Source organism: Catharus ustulatus, chromosome 1, assembly GCF_009819885.2.
Source record: "Catharus ustulatus isolate bCatUst1 chromosome 1, bCatUst1.pri.v2, whole genome shotgun sequence".
NCBI classification, from domain to species: Eukaryota; Metazoa; Chordata; class Aves; order Passeriformes; family Turdidae; genus Catharus; species Catharus ustulatus.
In genome coordinates this window covers 135,840,019-135,860,185 of record NC_046221.1, presented here as the reverse complement: position 1 = coordinate 135,860,185, position 20,167 = coordinate 135,840,019, and the positions used below count along the sequence as shown (strand labels likewise).

The 20,167-nt window shown below is 37.3% G+C and overlaps 1 protein-coding gene across 6 annotated transcripts in view; it reads left to right on the top strand.

Annotated features, from left to right (window-relative positions):
- RUNX1T1 (RUNX1 partner transcriptional co-repressor 1) overlaps positions 1-20,167 on the top strand; it is a 115,270-nt gene that overhangs the window by 75,903 nt on the left and 19,200 nt on the right. For all 6 annotated transcript variants that reach the window (XM_033056986.2, XM_033057015.2, XM_033057005.2 and 3 more), the window contains 4 exons: positions 2,376-2,557; positions 10,290-10,540; positions 11,778-11,863; positions 12,502-12,703. In XM_033056986.2, the coding sequence (XP_032912877.1) occupies positions 2,376-2,557; positions 10,290-10,540; positions 11,778-11,863; positions 12,502-12,703 (721 nt within the window). The remainder of the gene's footprint in view (positions 1-2,375; positions 2,558-10,289; positions 10,541-11,777; positions 11,864-12,501; positions 12,704-20,167) is intronic.

Here is a 20,167-nt window from a genome sequence, read left to right as displayed (position 1 = left end):
TCAAAATTAGTTCTCGTTATCTTCCCAAAAACTAGTTCTTGTGTATCAGGGCCATGATGACCAAAAGCAGTCTGCACATTTGACCTACCTATAGAGAGGTCCTGATTAATCTTCTCCCAACAAACTAATAATTTATTAATATATGGTTTGGTAAAGATTGTTTAGAATAATGTTTTGAGCAGGTTGAAAATATTTGAGCTGAACTATAAATTTTTAAATACTGCTTTTCTTGATTTCGAGTTATGTATTTGTCCAAATACTACTTTGTGCTATTACAAGCCCAAATTATAAGGCATGTCAATGATAGTTTTCTATACTAACTTCTAAAACATAAAGCAATTGACTATATCCATGTTGTGTAAACGTATTAAAAACTGTTCATGCTTGTTCTGTGCAAAAAAAATTTGTTCAATCTATTTAGATACATTTATCTGCAAATGTTTGTGTTTATGGTTAAAGGGCAAGAATAAACATTTCTTTAGGAGAATGTAAACAAGTAAAATAAATCACAGTTTTTTGCTGAACAGTTCAAAATTTGGCTGTCTCTAGGAGTATGTATGCATTAAAAAGGTCCTTTTTTGTTTGTGATAGTGGATAAGGAACAGAAATATGTTGTTTCTTCCTTCTTTACTCACGTCCTAAGTCAGGTCTTCACATTTCTACCTCACAGGTCTGCTAAGATCTTTTAAGTATGCACCACTAGTCAAAATACTAGATCTGATTCTTTTATTTCTTCCAGGTATTTATTTGTAAATATTTGTGAGCTTCTCCAGCTATTTTCTACCATGCAAGGCAGTTCAGGTAGTTCGGTGTCTTGTATTCTGAGTGAGCTTTTTAAAGAAACAGTGAAATACAAACAGGTGAAAAACACTGCTCATGGCATAGTCAGTCAATCTCTCTGATAACTGAAAGAAAATAAATATTTGGTTCTTTGACAAAATGTTTCTCCATATTCCACAACCAACTGTCTTTCTACCCTAAGATGAATAACTGATAGCAATTCCTAGTTTTTTCTCCGCTGTTAAAGGTTTAATATGTACTGACTATTCTGGCATTTTTTGTGACACGGTGGTTCTGCTCTTCCAGTACAGCAACAGGTGCTGGAGCAGTTGCCATTGTTCCAATGCTAACAAAGTAATTTACCAAGATCCTGGGCTCAAAGCTTCTCAGAACATCTGTTTTTGTTCGGTTCCTTGCACATTACTTTCAGAACTTTTTTGACTTCAGAAGTATTTTCCTGCTCTAAAAATAAGGGTTTTTTTAGTTTTGTTTGTTTGTTTGTTTGTTTTATGTGAGAGTTATTTCAAAAGCAAAGGAAACTACTGAAGTTCTTTGTTTTATCTTTAGTTTCTAAGGGTTATGAAATTTAATCCAATTGAAATTTAATCCACTTGAAAATTCTGAGGTGAAAAGTCATTGTGCAGTAGTGAAGGAACAAGAGAGGTCAAGGCACATCACTTTATGGTACAAAAAATAATTAGGTAAAAATGAGTGGCCTTTCTTAGTATTGATGTTGGCATGTGCTTCTAAGAAAGGAAGATGTTTCCAAAGATGTGTAACTATCTCTACAGCAGGAAGGGACATACAGTTCCATCTGTTCTGGCAGAAAGTATGACTAAATATGACTCCAATAGATGGGCAAAATGTGCTGCCCAGGGCTCAACGAGCATTTTAGGTTCTCTTTGTCTGAGTCCTGGTAATCTCCAGGCCATGACCCAAGTCCCAGTGGCACCATGAAAGAACAGTTAGAAATTCTTCAAGCTACAGCTGGCTAGGAGGAGGACTGTAGCCCTCCAGGTGATTAACTGAAGCTCTGGAATGTGAAATTTTGTTGTAATCTTTATCTTAATGTGCAACTGCAAGTGTAATGGGAAAGCTGAGGGCAGTTCTATTCTCAATCCTGTTCTCCCCAAGGCCCTCAAAGGATGGTGACTGAGGCAGCTTCTGGAATTGCAGATCCCTTAGTTTCAGACAATTTCTGAGTACTAACTGCAATCTGAATGGGAAACAAAGGATTGTCACTTGTTGACAATAGCTGCCCCATAGCAGATCAGGTTAGATAGTGAGAAAGCAGAAGTCAGCCAATACAATGCTTTTTCCTTCTTTATATGTGGCACTCCGACATGGTTTTCTCACAGCATTTACAGTTTTCTTCTACATTTTTGGTAAACTCCCATCCTTCCATGCATATTTAGAACAGCTATAGCCACTTTTGGAGGCTGCCTGCTTTCAGGCAGCTAAGGACAAACCTAGCTGGGAATGATGGCAACAGATGCAACTCAAAGCAGGCTTTCCTCTGATTTTTGATGTTTCTTCTTCATCTCTGTTGACACTGCTTGCAAACTGCCCTCTTAACGTGTGCTGCACTCTTGCAGGCCAATCTGCCCCTGCTGCAGCGGGAGCTGCTGCACTGTGCAAGGCTAGCCAAGCAGAACCCAGCCCAGTACCTCGCCCAGCACGAACAGCTGCTTCTGGATGCCAGCACCACCTCACCTGTTGACTCCTCAGAGCTGCTTCTCGATGTGAACGAAAACGGGAAGAGGCGAACTCCAGACAGGTGAGCACCACCCACCTTTCCTATCCTGCCCAGAGTGTCTGTGAGCCCGAGGTGCTGAGCTCCACCAGCACAGCGTGGGGTGGGGGGTTACTTGGATGGTGGTCCCTGGGTGCCTTCAGTCCAATCTGGCCGTGAATGTTTCTGGAGAGGCACATCCACCACCTCTCCGGGCAACCTATGCCAGTGTTTAACCACCTTCCGTACTAAAAATTTCTTCCTTTTACCTAGTCTGAATCTAGTCTCTTACTAGCTTAAAATCATTATCCCATGCCTTTTTATAACAGGTCCTGCTTATTCATGTCTACATACTTACATGTATATATAGAGAGAGACAGCTACCTTCACATATATATTCCTGAGTATGTAAATATACTGCATGCACACACTGATTCATTCACCTCAGGACACACTGTGGTCATATCCACCCAGAAGTAATGGTCAGCCAGTACTGTATTACTTTGTACACAGTATTTCTGTCATGAAGTCACAGGCAGCAGATTATGCCAGCTCCATATGCAAGTCCTTTGCATCTGACGTTTTGTTGAACGCAACATTTAATGTGAGGAGAGTCGCTCGGCATTTATATTGGGAAGTAAAAGGCAAATCCCAGAGCACACTCAGGGCTTTGACTTCTTCTGCTGTGCCATATTTCCATATCCATACATCGAATATGCATAAGGATATTTCTTTCAAAGAGGAGAAATGTTCACTGAAATCTGTTTTGTTGTTTAGCTGAGAAGAGTCCATGCAGAAATGGGACAAGTGAATGCATGTGTGTGAAGTACAGTAGCTTTAGGGGTATGGAACAGTTTTTATTTTTTCAAATAAAGTTCTTTGGTTAGTGTTACAAGGAAATGACTCTTGTGGTTATTTACTTTTAACTATCTTCCTATGCTAATCTTAGGAATTCAACTGGCATTTACATTTTACCTTTGGGAAACTCAGGTGTTGTATTTTTCTTTGATTTGTTTGCTATGAGTTTTACAGTGTGGAAACTTTTATTATGCTGTTCTGCCAAATACCACTACCTATATGCCTGAGGTATGCAAGTGTTCTAGCTATCCTTTAAATGAAAAAGATTATTTGCAAAGTCAAGAAACCTCATAACTTTGTACAGGTGACATTTTTGTGTTGTAATAGGCTTGAATGGCACAAAAATAAAGATAAAACAAAGTCTGAAAGCTCACAGTAAAACTTAAGACTTCTCATAGCCAGAAGTGAATAGTAAAATTTAAAGTCACATAGCCATTACATAGAAAAAGATATGAAAGTATTTGAAATTAGTTTGCCTGAGATTGTTTCAGAAAAATCACTATGGACTAGTGAGAAAATTAAGGTACAAGCAGAAGAGGTCTTTTTTATATGTAGCTGCCCTCTTTTCACCACTTTTTCCAGACAACTAGACCAAACTGAAGCAGCTATTGGGATTAACCCAAGCATGTTTCTGCACCCCAGAAAGATGATTAATTTTTGGACGTTTTACATGTATTCTCTTACTCTGTGCAATGAAATAACTTTTCCAAAGCTGAAATTTAGCACCTTGGGGCAGTTCTGCATATCCTCAGTCTTTAAAGAATAGTATACTGAAACAGCTGTTAAAAAGGCCTCTTAATATCCTGTGAATAACTTAAATGTCAGCATGCTGTACTCTGATATCAGTAACAGACACAACATTTTTCCTACAAGGAGGGAGAGAACATGAAATTATCCCATAAGCCAGTGAAGTATTGCATGACAAAATACAGAGGAAAAGAGGTATGTGCCTTCCTGAGAGCCCTAACCCACTTTTTTTTTCCCCTGTTAGTAGAGAGCAGTATTACTCATATCTCCCATAAGGCCACAAAGGAAAAATGCAAAAGTCTTTTCCTTTGCTTTCCATCCTTGGAATTTGGAATCATGCTCCCTCTCTTTGAGACCCTGTTTGACAGTGTTGAATTTTGGTTATTTTCTAGTAAGTACAGTCTCACCTGCATTATCTTCAGTCCTGCTTGTCAGGGAGCAGATGGGTGACACAGGTAGAGACCAGGACAAGAACTTTGTAATGGAAAGACCTTGTGTTGGTTTTGTAACAAAAAGGACATAAACAGTTAAAAGGCACCGGCAGATCAGGAGAATATTGGATTTTAAAGTCAGCCTTCATCTTTTAATTAAAACTGAGGCCCAGACCTAGAGAGATTTGGGTGTAGCTTATGAATTTTCTTCTCAGCATTTCCTTTTAGTTAAAATATGTAGGTGCTCTTGAAATTCCTAAGTCTCTTCTTGCAAAGTCAGATGTCTTTGACTTCACAACTGAAGTCTCTCTTAGGCTGTGAACAACTTGAGGAACCTTCAGTTCCTCCACAGGTAGTAATGCACTTTTTGGGGTGAAGGGTAGACAGTTTAACTTCCACTGTTGTGGGTAAGAGCCTGTGTTTGAATTCCTAGGGTCCAGGGAGGCTGTGGTGTGGGTTGTTCCACTGGTCTTCGCACTCCAAGGCGCAGCAGCTTCTGTAGCTGCAGCCTGAAGTTCAGCTCCTTAGTTCTGGGGAAGTGGTGTTTCTGGAAAACCCATCCTTTCTTTTTGACTCTGCAATTGTTTGCTGTAATGAAAAATGCTCACGTGAAAAGAGACCACCCAATGTACTCATTGGAATGGTACCTTAAGCTCAAAAAATAAGTTGATTTTTTTCAGTGTCAGGAAACCCTGTCACTGGTTAGTCACATCTACTTCTCCATTGCCTATGACTATAATAAAAACTATACAGAAAAAAAAAGTGGTAGTGTTGGCTAAGCCAAGTTCAGTGGAGTTGTCTTGTGCACTCAAGAACATTTGTGCAGCAGATTTAGTAAAAAGAACAAGATGCTTTTGGAAAGATTCTTAAATTTACTGAATTGGAGTCTGCATACATTTTAATTTGGATAATGTAAGTAAATCAACCACAAAAAACTGTCCTCAGAGGCAGAACATGCCTAGACTGAGTGAGTATTGAAACCAAATACTTGTCTGGCTTTATACTCATTACACTATTAATTATTTTAATTGTTTACAGAGGAGCACGAGGAAACATCTGGAAATATATATACCTTTTGTTTAGAAATAGAAGTAATTTTCGAATATACTAATAAAAAGTCAGCAGAAGGTATCAGACATACTTTAAGGGAAGGGTTTACTGTGACTCCATGGCTAGTAAATGAAAAAAAAATTGTTAAAAGGCCACATCTTTCCAGGAAAACTAAGTGCAGCCAGAGTAATTTTGATTGAAGATGTGTGTCTTACTGAGGTAAACTGTGTTATCTTTTTCACTTCCCATGGTATATGATATAGATATATAGCTATATAGTTATACACAGGCATCCATTGCATGTAATGTATATGTTATATATATACATACACATTTATATTTTTCATTTGAGCATGGCTAACTGCATACCATTGGTTCCAGTAGAGGCAGAGTACAGTGGAGGATTAGGCAAAGAAAGTGGAACATGCATTACATGTAACTACAGCTACCTCATGATTTTTTGTTAAAGAAAATCCATATTCAGTAATTTTTTTCTGCTTATAATTTCAGAACCTTTTTTTGCATATCCATTTTCCAATTCTGGTTATTTATCTGCATATCCAAGTGTACTGTATGTGAGGTTTTATAGAGCAATCTGACAGCCGAGCTTTGTGTTTTACTGAATGTTTTCTTGGTGCATATGGTCTGACACGGATGAGCAGCCACGGTGAGATTTTGGAGTCTATTAAACTAGCTCATTAAAAAGATCAATCTGTTTCTGTAATAACACTGGGAACCATCAGTCACTGCAAGAGAGGAAAACTGACACCTGAGGAGACAACACATTTTGGTAATTTGTTCATGACATGTCATGAACAAAGTGTTTGCTGTATTTTGTTTACAAGTTTTGGAGTTTACATTCTACTGTAGTAAAGCAAAGGAACTTGGACCACAATGAGTTTTTATTTTAGTGAATGAATGCTTAATTATAAATAACATGATTTAAAATGCATTCACAACCAAAAACTTTGTGCTAATTACTCATCCTTTGGGCTTGTTGTAAGGGGCTGATGGAATGTGAGCATGCCATGTAGTGACTCTACGTTTAGGACAGCTGCCTACAAAGTGGATATAGGATAACAAAAAATACTGTTAAAATAGCATTATTTTGAGTAAGAAGAAAACAAAAGTGGCCATGATCATGTGACTTTGGAAAGTGCTGCTGTGACCGCAGTACACTTGGAGCCCATGACAAGAAATACATCTCGAAGGTACCTGGGCACAGAGATCAACTTTGATAATACTGTTAGGTAAATCTTACTTGAAGAGGCTCCTCAGTATTTCAGTAAGGTGAAGGATGTTCACAGTTCTTACATCTGTGCTCCTTGTATGCCATGTGTAATAAAAAAGAAATTGTAATGTGTGTTAGCAAGGCAGAAAAGTAATCTTTTCTGTAACTCAGTATTATAAACAGCTACTTTATTCTAGCAAAGCATTTTCATTTGTTTGATTTGTCAAACCTTTATTGGTGGAAATTAGCTTAAATCAAAGCATCTTGCACAAGTAGTGGATGAACAGTTTTGTCTCATTCTTGTGAGGTGACTTTAGTGTTCTTTGAAATTTGTGTAATACTCTTGATCAGGTGAAACCTAATTTTCTAGCCAAGGCAGTTTTGCATGGTCAGATTTTCTACCCAGGAAATTATCCATAAATTACAATAATTTAAAACTGAAATCACAACTTACAAATAATATAAATTCTATTAAATGGATAAAGGCTAAAAGGTAGTGTCTATTCTGCTGTCTTTAATCTGAGTAAATCATGGCTTCAAGTAAAATGACCCCTTGTGTGTTTATAGCTGAAGGACTCCATCTTTGTCATATTGCCAATTTTCTAAATAACAGTGATGATTTGTAGGCACATCAAGGAAAATGTGGCCAACACGAGAAAGAAAAAAGTGTCAGTTATGTTTCCTACACGTTCACTGTTATTTCCTCTCTACAGCTTGTGGTTACTTTGCAAACTCAGATGAAAGCAGATTAAAATTTTGATGTTGTTATATTTGGAACTGCTATTCACATGGGTGTGCCAGTTACTGGGAAGCAGAAATGCTTCCTCAGGCACCTGGGAAAATGCTGTTGCCCCAAGGGGGTGAGACTTAAAAGGATGATTAGAACTGAGATCAGAAGCAGACTGATTTCAGTTGAATTCAGAGCATCTGAATTATAGCACTCTTCAGCACCTTGTATTTTATCACTATATTCAGTGTATTCAGATATAGTACATTTGGTAGTGATTCCTGTTCTGATGAAGTTTTCTAAGTTGTTACCTTTTTATATATTTTTATGTGGTCAGAAACATTAAGTGAGTTTATGTACAGTCTCATTCTGATATTCTGGTAAGCCGTTCATTTGATCAGTGCAGAAAACATAACAACAAATTGTAGAATTAAATTTTTAGACCCAGAAAAGACATGACAGTCATTACTCAGCATAATAGCAAAACCATCATTTCAGCAAATGTGTTTTCAGCAGTCACTTTAGTTTCTATGTTAGTCAGAGTTCAGTGGATATGTTGGTGTGTTTTCCAAGGTGAAGCAGTGCATTCCAGTTAAGGTAATTAAGTACAAAGCATTCTTAAAAACCACAGAAATACCTGTACATTAAGGTGCAAATATATACATTTGTGTAAAAATATGTGATTTTAACATCAAACTGTAGTGCAGAAAAGGAAAACTGGATTCCCGCTTTCATGCCTTTACTTTTCCTTCACTGAGTGATCAAAAGTCAATGAGTTATTTAATTGTTTGCTGTTTCTGACTTTTATCTATCTAAGTTAGAGAACATTCTAACTGTAGTACTAAAGGACTTAGGTGAATTATTAGTTTGCCTTGCTTGCATGGTATTTTGACAACTAGACAAACTAGAAGATTGGCACATTGAGTAAATACGTGCAAAGAAAACACACACCAGCAACTAAATACAAACTTGTCTTGAAGAGCTGTCAGAAACATCACCACCCATTGGGAGTTATTGCAAGCAGTTACATCATGCCAGAAGTAATAAAATATATATGATGGACCTCAGATTTTCTTGGTTAGGAGTTTTCACAGCCATGCTGCATTTGTTTTGGAACAAGGTACATGCTCCACTTTAGCAAAGTATGTCTTTTATATCTGCCCAATACTAGAATAGATGTCCTGCTGTTCTGGTGAAAGATTGTTCCCTTTTTGCCAAGTTACAGTTTAGTAAAAAATATATATACACCTGCAGCTTCTCTGGCATTAGTAATTTTGGTGAGGTCTCTGAGAAATTACTTCACTCCTACTGAAAACAGTGCAGCCCATCTTTTAATTTCCTGCTTCTAGTTAAAAGAACTTAGTCTGATTCTCTCTCTCAGAGGATATTGACGATGATTTGGTTTCATGCTTCCTCTCATTGGCAGTAAATGGGAACCTGTTGAGGGGTGACAATTAATACACTGAGTGTTTCCTCACAGACAGTCCCTCCAGGGTGGTTGATTGGCTTCTGGGGGAAGGTTTGCTACAGGGCAGTTTGTTTCAACAACAGACAAACAAGAAAATTAGCTCAAATTTACCTTTCTGTCAAAGTGTCAAAAATTGCATTATTACTAGGAATGATACGTGATACCATTCATTTCTTCCAGAGGATAAAGTTCTTTTACAAAAATGCAGCTCAATAAAGGTTTTTGGGGGGAGGAATGAAACCTCCATTTGTAATATTTATATCTAATAAATTTTCTGATCAAAGCTATTATTTTGTAGGTTTTCTTTATTCACCTGGTAAAAAAACCCCCATATTTTAGTGAAATGAAACTGGAGTTTTTGTTGTTTAGGGTTTATTTGTTTGTTTGTGTTTTGTGGTTTTTAAGAAATTTATTTTAATGGAGAATTAGTTCAGGGTGAGTTCAAGGTTCTCAGGCAGAGGTGTCAAGAAGAGATTTCTTTGGAAATAGCTGATTGTGAATTGAATTAAAGAGTAACTAGAACATTAAAAAACCTGTCCTTCTCCTCAGTAGCTCTTCCAAGTTTCCTGAGCATAAAACCCCTGTCTAAGAGTAATGGAGTGGGAAATCCCGAACATTACTGAGGACTTGAGCCTAACCACATCTTCCTGCAAAATTAATGACAGTCACAGCACCTTTGACTGGAATATCCCAGATGGTGCAAAAATCTCTGAAGGATGCATTTCTCATCATTAGACTCAATTTTTCCCCGAATTTCTCTGTTACACTGATCTTGATGGGAGCTCATGGCATGCTGAGCTTCAGCACACTGACATGCACTGCTAGACTTTCTGGTATCCTCTTGAAAAAAAAGCATTTCTTGAACTGCAGGTTTCTTCTAATCACTATAAACACTACTGAAAATAGGAATTTTTTGGTCTCTAGCTTCATGTATCAGTTGATGGTTTCACCTCTGCATTGCATGTGTATCCACCCCATCAGTGTGATCTCAGCAAAGGCTGCTTGCTCTCCAGGCCCTCGTTAAGTGGCTCCATCAGAAGGTTCACCCTGCTAATATTTCTCAAGATAAAGGGATGCTTAGACAAGGTGAATGAGTCCTTTGTATGTTTCGAATCAGCAGTGTTATGAAATGTTCTGCAACACCACACGTCTGGAGGAAAGTGAAAGAACAAACTTTAGCTCTGAAGCTGCATGTGTAGGTGGGGGTGCATGTTCCTAAGCTCTGTTTACTAAATGAATTAAAGTTCCTTTTCTTTGTTTTTCAGAACCAAAGAAAATGGCTTTGACAGAGAGCCTTTGCACTCAGAGCATCCAAGCAAGCGGCCCTGCACTATTAGCCCAGGCCAGCGGTACAGTCCAAATAATGGCTTATCTTATCAGCCCAATGGTCTGCCTCATCCCACCCCACCTCCACCTCAGCATTATCGTTTGGATGATATGGCCATTGCCCACCACTACAGGGACTCATACAGACACCCCAATCACAGGGACCTCAGGGACAGAAACAGACCTATGGGTAAGGCACGTTGATTTTCTGCATTGTTTTTTTAGGTTTCTGGTTTCCTTTGTGACTCTGTTTTGTGAGCAAGATCTTTTAACCTGTTCAGATATAGCCTTTATGTCTGTTTGTCCATCCAGCTGTTTCTAATGGCCTTATTTCAGATCTGTATTTGTAAAAGTGGATTAAATTGTGTCTCTAAGTAAGATGTTCAGAAGCGAGAGGAACCTGTGTTTTCAAAGGTCCATGAGTGACATGGACACTCAGGTGTATGGCAGGTAAGGATAGGTAGAGCCTTTTATTTATATTTTTTTATTTTTATTTTTTTTAATTTTTATTTGTGATGATGGCAACATCAATATAGCTTGATTTCAGCTTAGAGCAGAAGAAAGTTGTTGTCCTTCAGAGAGGCTGTGTGTGTGTGACATCTCCAGAGCATGGGGATGTCTGCAGAGGACATGAACAGCAGAAGCGCCAGCCACACCCTGAGCAGTTTGGTTTAACGGGATGCCTGGTGCTCTTGGATTTTGCTTCACATCTGCACTTACTCTTCTTCCTTGTTTTAAACAAAGCTTTAGTAAAAGAGGAGTACTTACAAATATTCAGCATCTGTACAGAGGAGGCTAAACAAAGAACAAGTGTTGGTTCCCCTTGAGTGTTGATAATAAATATTGGCTTGTTTGTATCATGTTGTCAGCTGCTCTGATATATGTGCTACATTTTAACCACATGTTGTTTAAACATCTGTGAAGGGACGAACCCTTAATGATGCTTTGTTGACATGGTAGTAATTACTGCATTTAGTGAAATAATACTGAGTTTATACTAATATTTTTTCAACTCTCTGAAGTACAGCTAGTATTATATGCACTGAGTTACCAAATAATTGCCTTGCTGACTTCAAATAGTGCAAATGAAAAATTATATATTGTATTATGTTATATTTTTGTATATAATAATTGTACATAGTCAGAGAGAGCTGTGTCCATTTTGGAAAGGTCATCTTGCAGCATATAGAACTTAGAGAACTGAAGACATTAAATCAAACAAAACACTAGCATCTTGTCTGGGGAAAAATACTAAAGAGCACTTAGAGCAAAGTTTTAAGAAGCTTTTTTTTTTTTTTTGGTGGTGACATTCCTGATGCTAGAACAGGAATATATGATGATTTTGTCTATAGGCTCTTTTTTCTTCAGCTTTTTTTCCTCATAGAGTACTTCCAGCATTGTAAACATAATTTGCTCCTCTTTGACAGGGTTGCATGGCACGCGTCAAGAAGAAATGATTGATCACAGGCTAACAGACAGAGAATGGGCAGAAGAGTGGAAACATCTTGACCATGTAAGAGCTAAATATCCGTTTATGTGTAATTGTCTGAACAGAGGCCTTCTAAGACAGGAATTTAAAATTTTTATTTTAAAACCTATCTGAATTCCAGGACAAGTTTTGAAAGCTTTGCTGATTAAATCAGAGGGCTTGATGTTCCCCATTAGATAGCTCATACCAGGCCTTGCTGATAAGTGTCTCTTGCATTATCTTAATTATTGCAATCTGCCAAAAGAAGAATGGACTTTCTCTATAAATGCTGGATCTGGACCTGGCTTTGTTCCTGAATTTATTAGCTCTTGTAAAATTTGTAGGCGTCAGTTCTGGACCACATCTTGTGTCCTCTGTGGTGCCATGTAATACTAATGGTAGGGCTAGTTGTTTTCTTCTAGGGTAGTTGTTTCCTCCTTGTCTTTGCTCTTTGTCCTGTAAGTCCCTATCTGCATAGTTTGGGATCACCAGTTAAAAAGAAAGTGATTGTCATTCTTAAGACTAGTCTAGAAGTTTTCAACTATAGTTGAGGTTAACAGAGAGGGACTCCTTTGTTATTAAAACCCATATACTCAGTACATTAACGTTTTCTTTATTATTATTTCACTCTGTGAATAAAACGTTCTTCTTTGTTTCTGTGCTCCATCCACTGCTGTGAATAGTTGTTGAACTGTATAATGGACATGGTGGAAAAAACTAGGCGATCTCTCACTGTCCTACGGCGATGTCAAGAAGCAGACCGTGAGGAGCTGAATTACTGGATACGGCGGTACAGTGATGCAGAGGATTTAAAAAAAGGCGGAAACAGCAGCAGTAGTCATTCCAGACAGCAGAGTCCAGTGAATCCAGATCCAGTTTCATTAGGTACAGTATCCTCATTGAAAATTGGGTTCTCTTTAAGCTCAGCTAAGTGATAGATGACATTTGCATTTGTTCTTCTGTTTCTTCTGTTATAGTGATGGCTACTCTCTGCTGACTACTGAATTATCTATAACTCTTATGCCCAAAAAATAGTGTTTCTGGGATGAATGGCTTGAGGTTTTTTGGGTGATGCTTGGTAATTTGCTTTCCATTCAGCAAACTCTGAGAGGGTGGAGTGGAAGGACAGACTGTCATCTAGGGGTGGCAGAGCAGTGAGATGTACGCTGATTCTCTGCTCCTTCTGACTCCTTCTCTTGCCCAGTTGTTAAAAAGAGTCTGTGGGTGCTTCTGCATTGTCTGCAATTTGAAACAGAGGGCTTCCACCTTCTTAAATCAAGTGACATAACTTGGAAGTTGTCTGTGGAAAGAAATGGAGTTATAAAGATATAGGCACTTCTTAGGCATACTTGGTTTCTGTGTAAGAAAGGAACAAGATTTGGCATGCTCGGAGTCATGCATGCATGATCCTCCTAGGTCTGTGTCCATCACTGCAGCTTGTGCAGGTGTGTCTGAGGACTGTTTGTTGTATAGTTCTGTGGATCTGTGCAGGCCTTGACTCAAGCTGCAGAGCTTGAGCTGGGTGGGTTGCAGCCGCCTTACAAGGAGCAGACCAAACAGCTGGGCTCTCACCCCTGCAGACCTTCACAGTCACTCTCACATGGTACCTTGCACAAGTACTCTAAGAGGACTCTGCTCTATAAAAACAAGCTTTTACTTTGGAGAGTTTCTGTAAATTACTAGTATTTTGGCCTTTTTCTACCCCATCTCCTCACTTTTGTGGCAGATATGGTAAAGAAACATCTTGGTGATATCTTTTTATTGTTCTTGCTCTTTTGAAGACCACAGGAGGCCATGCTTGTATGTCTAATATTGTCTTATAAAAAATTAACTCAAAATCATCATAAACTGTTCCCATTAGTAGAATTGCATCTGTGTGTTATTTTGCAACTATATTTTAACTGTGTTTTCCTTTTGACTTTTAAGAATAACTTACTAAGTCAAAAATTTATTTAATTGCAAGAAGAAAAACAGCAAAACAAATCTAATCCCATCTCCATCATTCTCTTGGTAAATTTATCTAGAGTTATTACTGTAATATTTAGTACCTCTTGATAATAAACAAATCTTTTTTGTGGATGTGTGCATCAAATTACCTGAGTCAATAGCTCTATAAATGTGCTCTGATCAGTGGAAGGAAGGGTTATGGAAATGCTTCCATAGTTCACTAATAAGTCTAGTCCCTAGAGAAGCCCTTCTCAGAAAGTATTCAGGTAATGGCTTGTATGCACAGTGCTAAATGTAATGTAAAGAAAGACTCATAAATATGGCATCTGAAACATCTGCAAGCTTCAGGAAGAACTCTTGTGTGTAGATCAGAAGCAGTGGCTCATCTCTCTAGTAAAGCTGTGATGCAAAAAGAGACAGGCCATGGTGTTTGTGTAGTTAGTAGGTAAAAAACTGAAAGGTAACTTCAGTGTTAATATTTCCCTAAGGAAACTGGAACTCATGACATTCATCAGAACTTTACAGATAATACTACAATCCAAGAAAATTAGTCATCACCACAACAACAGGTACATACGATAAAATGAAGATCAAGCATGCAGTTAGATCCCTATATTAGCATTAGTTTGTGTATTTGTCAAGATGAATTCTTGGAAACAACAAAGTCTTCTGACCTAAAAGATAATTATACAGCACAGTTTTTGGCATTGGACACTTCAGTCAGCTCTGCAGTACTGTGGGTACAAATGAACTGGTTGGAGTAAGTCCATTTAATTTTAACATGTCCAATTTGGTTATTTGGTTGAAAAAATACTTCTGAGACTCACAAACATGAAACTTGGATTGCTTCAGTGATGTAGCATCCATGACAGTTGTAAATATTGGTAAGAAGTGCTTTTATGTCTGACATGACAGGGAGAAAATACTTTGGAGTCTATGGAAATCTAATCCTTATATTTCCTCAAATTTCGTAGTAATCTAGTTAACAAAATGAAAACCCCTAACATTCAGAGGTATAACGAAACTAAAGAAGTGTCTGTGAGCCTTGAGATGCTTTAGGGCTTTTTATTTTAGTTTTGAAGTGGGGAAAAAGGGATTGAAAAGTTCCTCCAATATTTTAATTAAAGTACCACAGCATGTAAATACTGGGGGGTTTGCTACAGAGATTCTAAATGTCAGTGGTTTCCCTTTGTACTTTTTTGTTGTTGTTTTATTTTTTTTTTCAACAAGGTAATCCACCCTTTAAATCCATCTTGTCATCTCCACTAGCAAGGGAAAAAAAAAGGGGGGCCATATGTTTGCATTATTTGTGCCTTTGTTTCTTTTTCTTTACAATTCAAATATCATCACTGAAGTGATAACTTTGTGTTACAAACATCGTACCGGTCTTCATAAATAGGTCTTGCTGAAAAAGTCTGATATTTTGGATAGTTGGAGTTGAAAAATAATTGAACAAAATTCTGGTTGTCATTGTGAACCAGTAGACCTTTTTTCCTGCCAAAGTTTTTTGTGCTTCTTTTAATTTGATATCCCCGTAAATTATGTTGAGTCTAGAGGTTTGCAGTATCTGATCAATATTTTTCTGTTGATATTTTTTAATTAAAAAATTAAATTAAATACTTGATTATTCATTTTAATGCAATGTAATCTAATACACACATTAGCCAGCTACAACAGGTTACAAGCTCCTATTATTCTCCAAGAATGTGCTGAAGGTAAGAGGGTCTATTCTTTTCAGCCTGAATAATACATGTTTATGAAAGTCTAAAAATGACTCAGACTTTATATATATTCATTTGATTAACTGTGATGGTCTATGAAGTGAATAATAAATCATCCAAGTCCTCCATTTCTGCTGAAGAATTTCAGTACTACACACTGCAGCAGGACTGCAACTTTCATCCTAATAGTGAATAATTACCCATATCAGACGCTGTATACTGAAATACACACAGTGGGATAAATTAAAGATGAGGGTTCTTCAGCATCGTGGGTTATAAACAAGATCTATAACCATACTGAGTGCAGCTGTGGCTCTAGATAAGTGGAGCAGGCACACTTCAGAAGGTCTGCAGCAGCGTTGATATTTTGTGTCTGTTGAATTTATCTGAATGGAAATCTTACAAAACAGATTTTGAAATCTCCAACTGAAGAGAGCCAATACCTGCAGGATTTGCCTCAGGAAACCAGGATTCTCAGAAGTGTATGAATTTGTCAAAAACACATAGGTTAGCCATTTCTTAGTACATTTTTAAATGTTAACCCTTTCAGACCCCTTTATTTTTCCAAAGCTATTCACTGTCATGTTTTCAGTGTTAGCCAGAGCATTCCTGCCAAGACACGTCTGTTCATGCTGTGATTATAAACCTGTTCCTTTGCCATTTGCAGATAATCAGCATTGCTATGATATGCATGATAGTCTCAACATGAGCAAACTGTAATGCTGTGAATACCACAGTAACATTTATAACTTGTAATTCTAGAATGTAAAGCCTCTGTGATACTGGTCACTGATGACATTAAGTATTGCTCTGAATCCACTCACTGCATGGGAGGTTTGGGCTGGGCTGTGGCTTACTGAACTGCATGCTGTTAGGTAGGGCTCCAACTGCAGAAACATTGCATGTGTGTGTTCTCAGTGCTCAGTTCTGACGTGGCCTCTGCTTGAGGATGGTTCAGTAATACAGCACCTGTGTGGCTTTTCTTTTCTTATTCTTTTACAATGAGAACACAACAACTCTATTTTTAGCACAATTTCAAGAGGTGTTGCAATAGCCACAAAAATGTATTAGAGGGCAAAGAAGGGCAAAGATGTGTTTAAAAATACTGGGGACACTTGCCCCCCAACCAGGTTTGCAAGGTAGTCTCATTCAGTATTACCCACCTTCAGATCTCTGTATTTCATTATGTGGAGCTGGCACACTTTTGAACTTGACACTTACAAGCAAAGTAGTAAATATTTAATATTTGTTGCTCTGAGAAATTTTTTTTGTTTGTTTTCTGTGTCCCACTAATGGTGTTACATTTATTATAGGATAGAATGAAGCAGAACTTGCATATGAAATATGAAAACAACATAAATACATAAAAAGACATATATTTAATTTTTTCAGGGCTGCTTATATCTATTATTTTTGAGCCTTAATATTCAGTATGGCATGTAGGGTATTATTATCACTGCCAGTATTTTCATAAATGCAGTAAATTCTAAAAGATCATCAAAACATCAGCTGTTCATCTCCATTTCATAATACTTTGTTTTATAGACTTGCACGTCACTGTCCAGTGATAAAAAACCTCAATTCTTTTGTTTTGCCAGCTTACCTTCTGTCCTTCTTTCCAAATATGAATTAGGTTTTTTGAGATTATTGAGCATTTATTTTCCTTCTTAGTTTTTCTATTCTGTTTTCTTGGGTTCGAGCCTAATTATCACATGAGAGTTCATATAATTTATTTGGTCCTAGCCTTTAATCTCAGTTTCACTTCACAGATCCATATTTATGGCTGCTCTTACAACTCTCCATGTCCCTGCTCATCACTCTCTTTCAGCACCTTTTCTTTTTTTTACTTTAAGCCACTAAAATTCTTCATTCAAATGTGAGAGCTGAAAACAATGCAAATTTTTGTGTTTTCTTCATGTATATTCTTCTGTCCCACTCCAACAACTTTCTTACTATTTCACAAGTTTATTTCACATTAGAATACAAAATTCCAATAGCATTTTTGATATCAAAAGTCTCTTTTGTTTTTATCTCATTTGAGCATTTACAGACAAGTCCAGATTAGTCTCATACATATGTGCTTTTTATTTTTCTTGTTATCTTTTTCCTTTGGTTTGGTAGGAACTGGACTAATTACCAACATATGCTTTCATGCTTTGCCATGAATTTCAAGTAAATTCAGTGGTGTACGTACTGTTGTTCTGCATAATGATATTGTTGCATTTTCACCATTAACAAACCTTTGTTATTATGTCTGACATGTAAAGCCTTTTCCAATATCCTTTTCTGAATGATGAGCCTTGTCACTTCAGATTGTTCGTAATGTCTGATTTCAATCCATTTCCTTCCAGGCAGCATTTACTTTGACTTCTAGGTGCTGCAGTTAATTATTTAATATTGTATATTGTCCTCATTATGGCTTTTTGCAATTACTTTTATATTTAGTGTTTTAGGGACTTCATTCAGTTGTGTTAATCTTGGTTTGAGTTTGCTAGATGTCCAAGTTAAGATCTTTCGTGTTTCTGTTTTAATGAACAATTTTTATGATTCTTAAGCTGAAAGACTCCTTACCTTAAAAACACTAATATGTAAGATTTATATCCTTTGTTTTCCTGCAGTTTAGCCTTAGAAAGAAGATTGTTTTCATGGGCTCATCACCACTGACTAAACAATAGCCATGTTACTAAAATTTTTCTGGCTTAGAAAATATGTTTTTTATTATCTTCGTAAGTGCTTCTTGTCTTTTTTGTGCACCATTCCAAACTATGGGAAAGTCTCTCATAAGCTCTTGATTTAAGTCTTCTTGCAGAGGATCTCATTCCTCATGTAAATAATTTGTGGTTGGAATAAGAGCTTGATTGATGTTTATGTTTTGGAAATTTTAACAATTAGCTGGAAATCTGGTCATTTATGTCATTGAATTCCATTTTTGGAAAGTCATGTGTACCAAAAAATCAGTTCCACATCTCTCCGTCCTTTTTCTTTTTTTTTCTTTTTTTTGCTTCCCCCAAAACTAACAGCCACAGAGTTAAATCAAGATTATGCTCCCCTTGTACTGGATGGTACCTTAAATAGCAGACAGGGAAACTCAATACAAAGTAAAGACATGAATGCAACAAACCCCTTGTTTTGCCACATGTGGAGCCTGGTTGTGTCTTTTCATGCAGGTATTCCATGAAGAACAAACAAAAGTGGTTTAATTTTTTACCTTTGTTCTTCTTGAGCCATCAAACAGTATTTTCTGCTGTTGCCTCTGTCCCCCTAACTGAACTGGCACTTGTGCCTGTAAGTCTAAAAGCCTTTAAGGGGTGAAAACTGTACACAAGGCTATTCGTCATCTCCAGAATCATGCAAGCCAAGCCATACTGAGAATTTTCCCATTTTTGGTATCAGGTCTGAAATCCTCTATCGAGTTGATTAAACCAATATAAATAACTGTTTTGCAAAATCTACACACATACACACAGAGTCTTATTATTTTATGCTTGAGAGGTGTGAAAGTCTGCCGACAAAAATCTATTTTAAATTGTTGTCCCACACTTCAGTGACAAACAGAAGAGCTGGGTAAATCCACTCAGCTGCCTGTCAGATGGGAAGATGTACTCCCAGTCACTGTCTGCAGATTCTCATGCTGGAAACTACATCTGTGAACCAGTGCACAGGGATTGGGATTCCCTACTCTGTTGAAAAAGCCTGTCATTTCCACCTTTGTTAGCTGCCTGCATTATTTTAATCTTTTAAAAGCATTTATGTGGTCTACTGTATGTAAACAGTACTGTATGGGTACATGTAGTGGTGTAAGAAATTATTTTCAAAACCCGATGTTTCAACCTCTTTCTTAAAAATGCTGCCCTTTGACCTAGTTAGTGAAATAAAAGCTTGTAAGATACAAAAATTAATTCATTTAGTCAAAAATAGTTTCAAAAAATGGTAGGTATACTCTTGCTATATTTCAAGCTCAGACATCAAACAGGTAATTGATTTCTAGCAGCATCTCCAAAAACATTCAAACCTGTCTGTAATGTAACAAATTATTTTATTTAGGCAATTGAATTCTGACACACTGGCAATAGTAATCATGGCAATGAACTTAGCTGTATGTGTTTGGTTGAGGTTTTTTTCATTTTGTTGTCTATTATTTTGAATACTAGTTAATCAATCTTTAAATTGTATTTGAAAGGAGCAATTTCAATTTTCATCTGCTGAGGATCTGTATGCTAAATTTCAGACCAAAGTGAATTTTCTTTTTGTATTGTCTGATCTTAGGCCTTTGAAGTCCCTGTGGAAGGGATCTTGCTGATTTCAGAACTCTTAGGCCCAGGCTAAAGGTTAAACCTTTTTTTTAAAAAAAGAGGAGAAGGGGAAAGACCTGTCAAAATGTGATTGAAATATGTGAGTGAATTACAAGCTTCAGCTCCAGTGAGGTTGTTTGGCAGCATGTATTTAGGGGCTTAACCTAAAGGTTCTGGTTTTCAAACTCTTGCAGCTACAGTTGCCAACATGGGTTCAGATATAGGAAAGCATAGCTCTGAACTTAGAGAAACACCCCTTTGCTTTTCTGTGGACAACTTATTTGATCACTGGAATGACATCTTGACTTTTATCTGCACTCATCAGTACTCTATTTTGCACAGAGCAGAAGTGCCAAACTTGCACTGTTGGCCTCTTTCTTTTTCCTTTT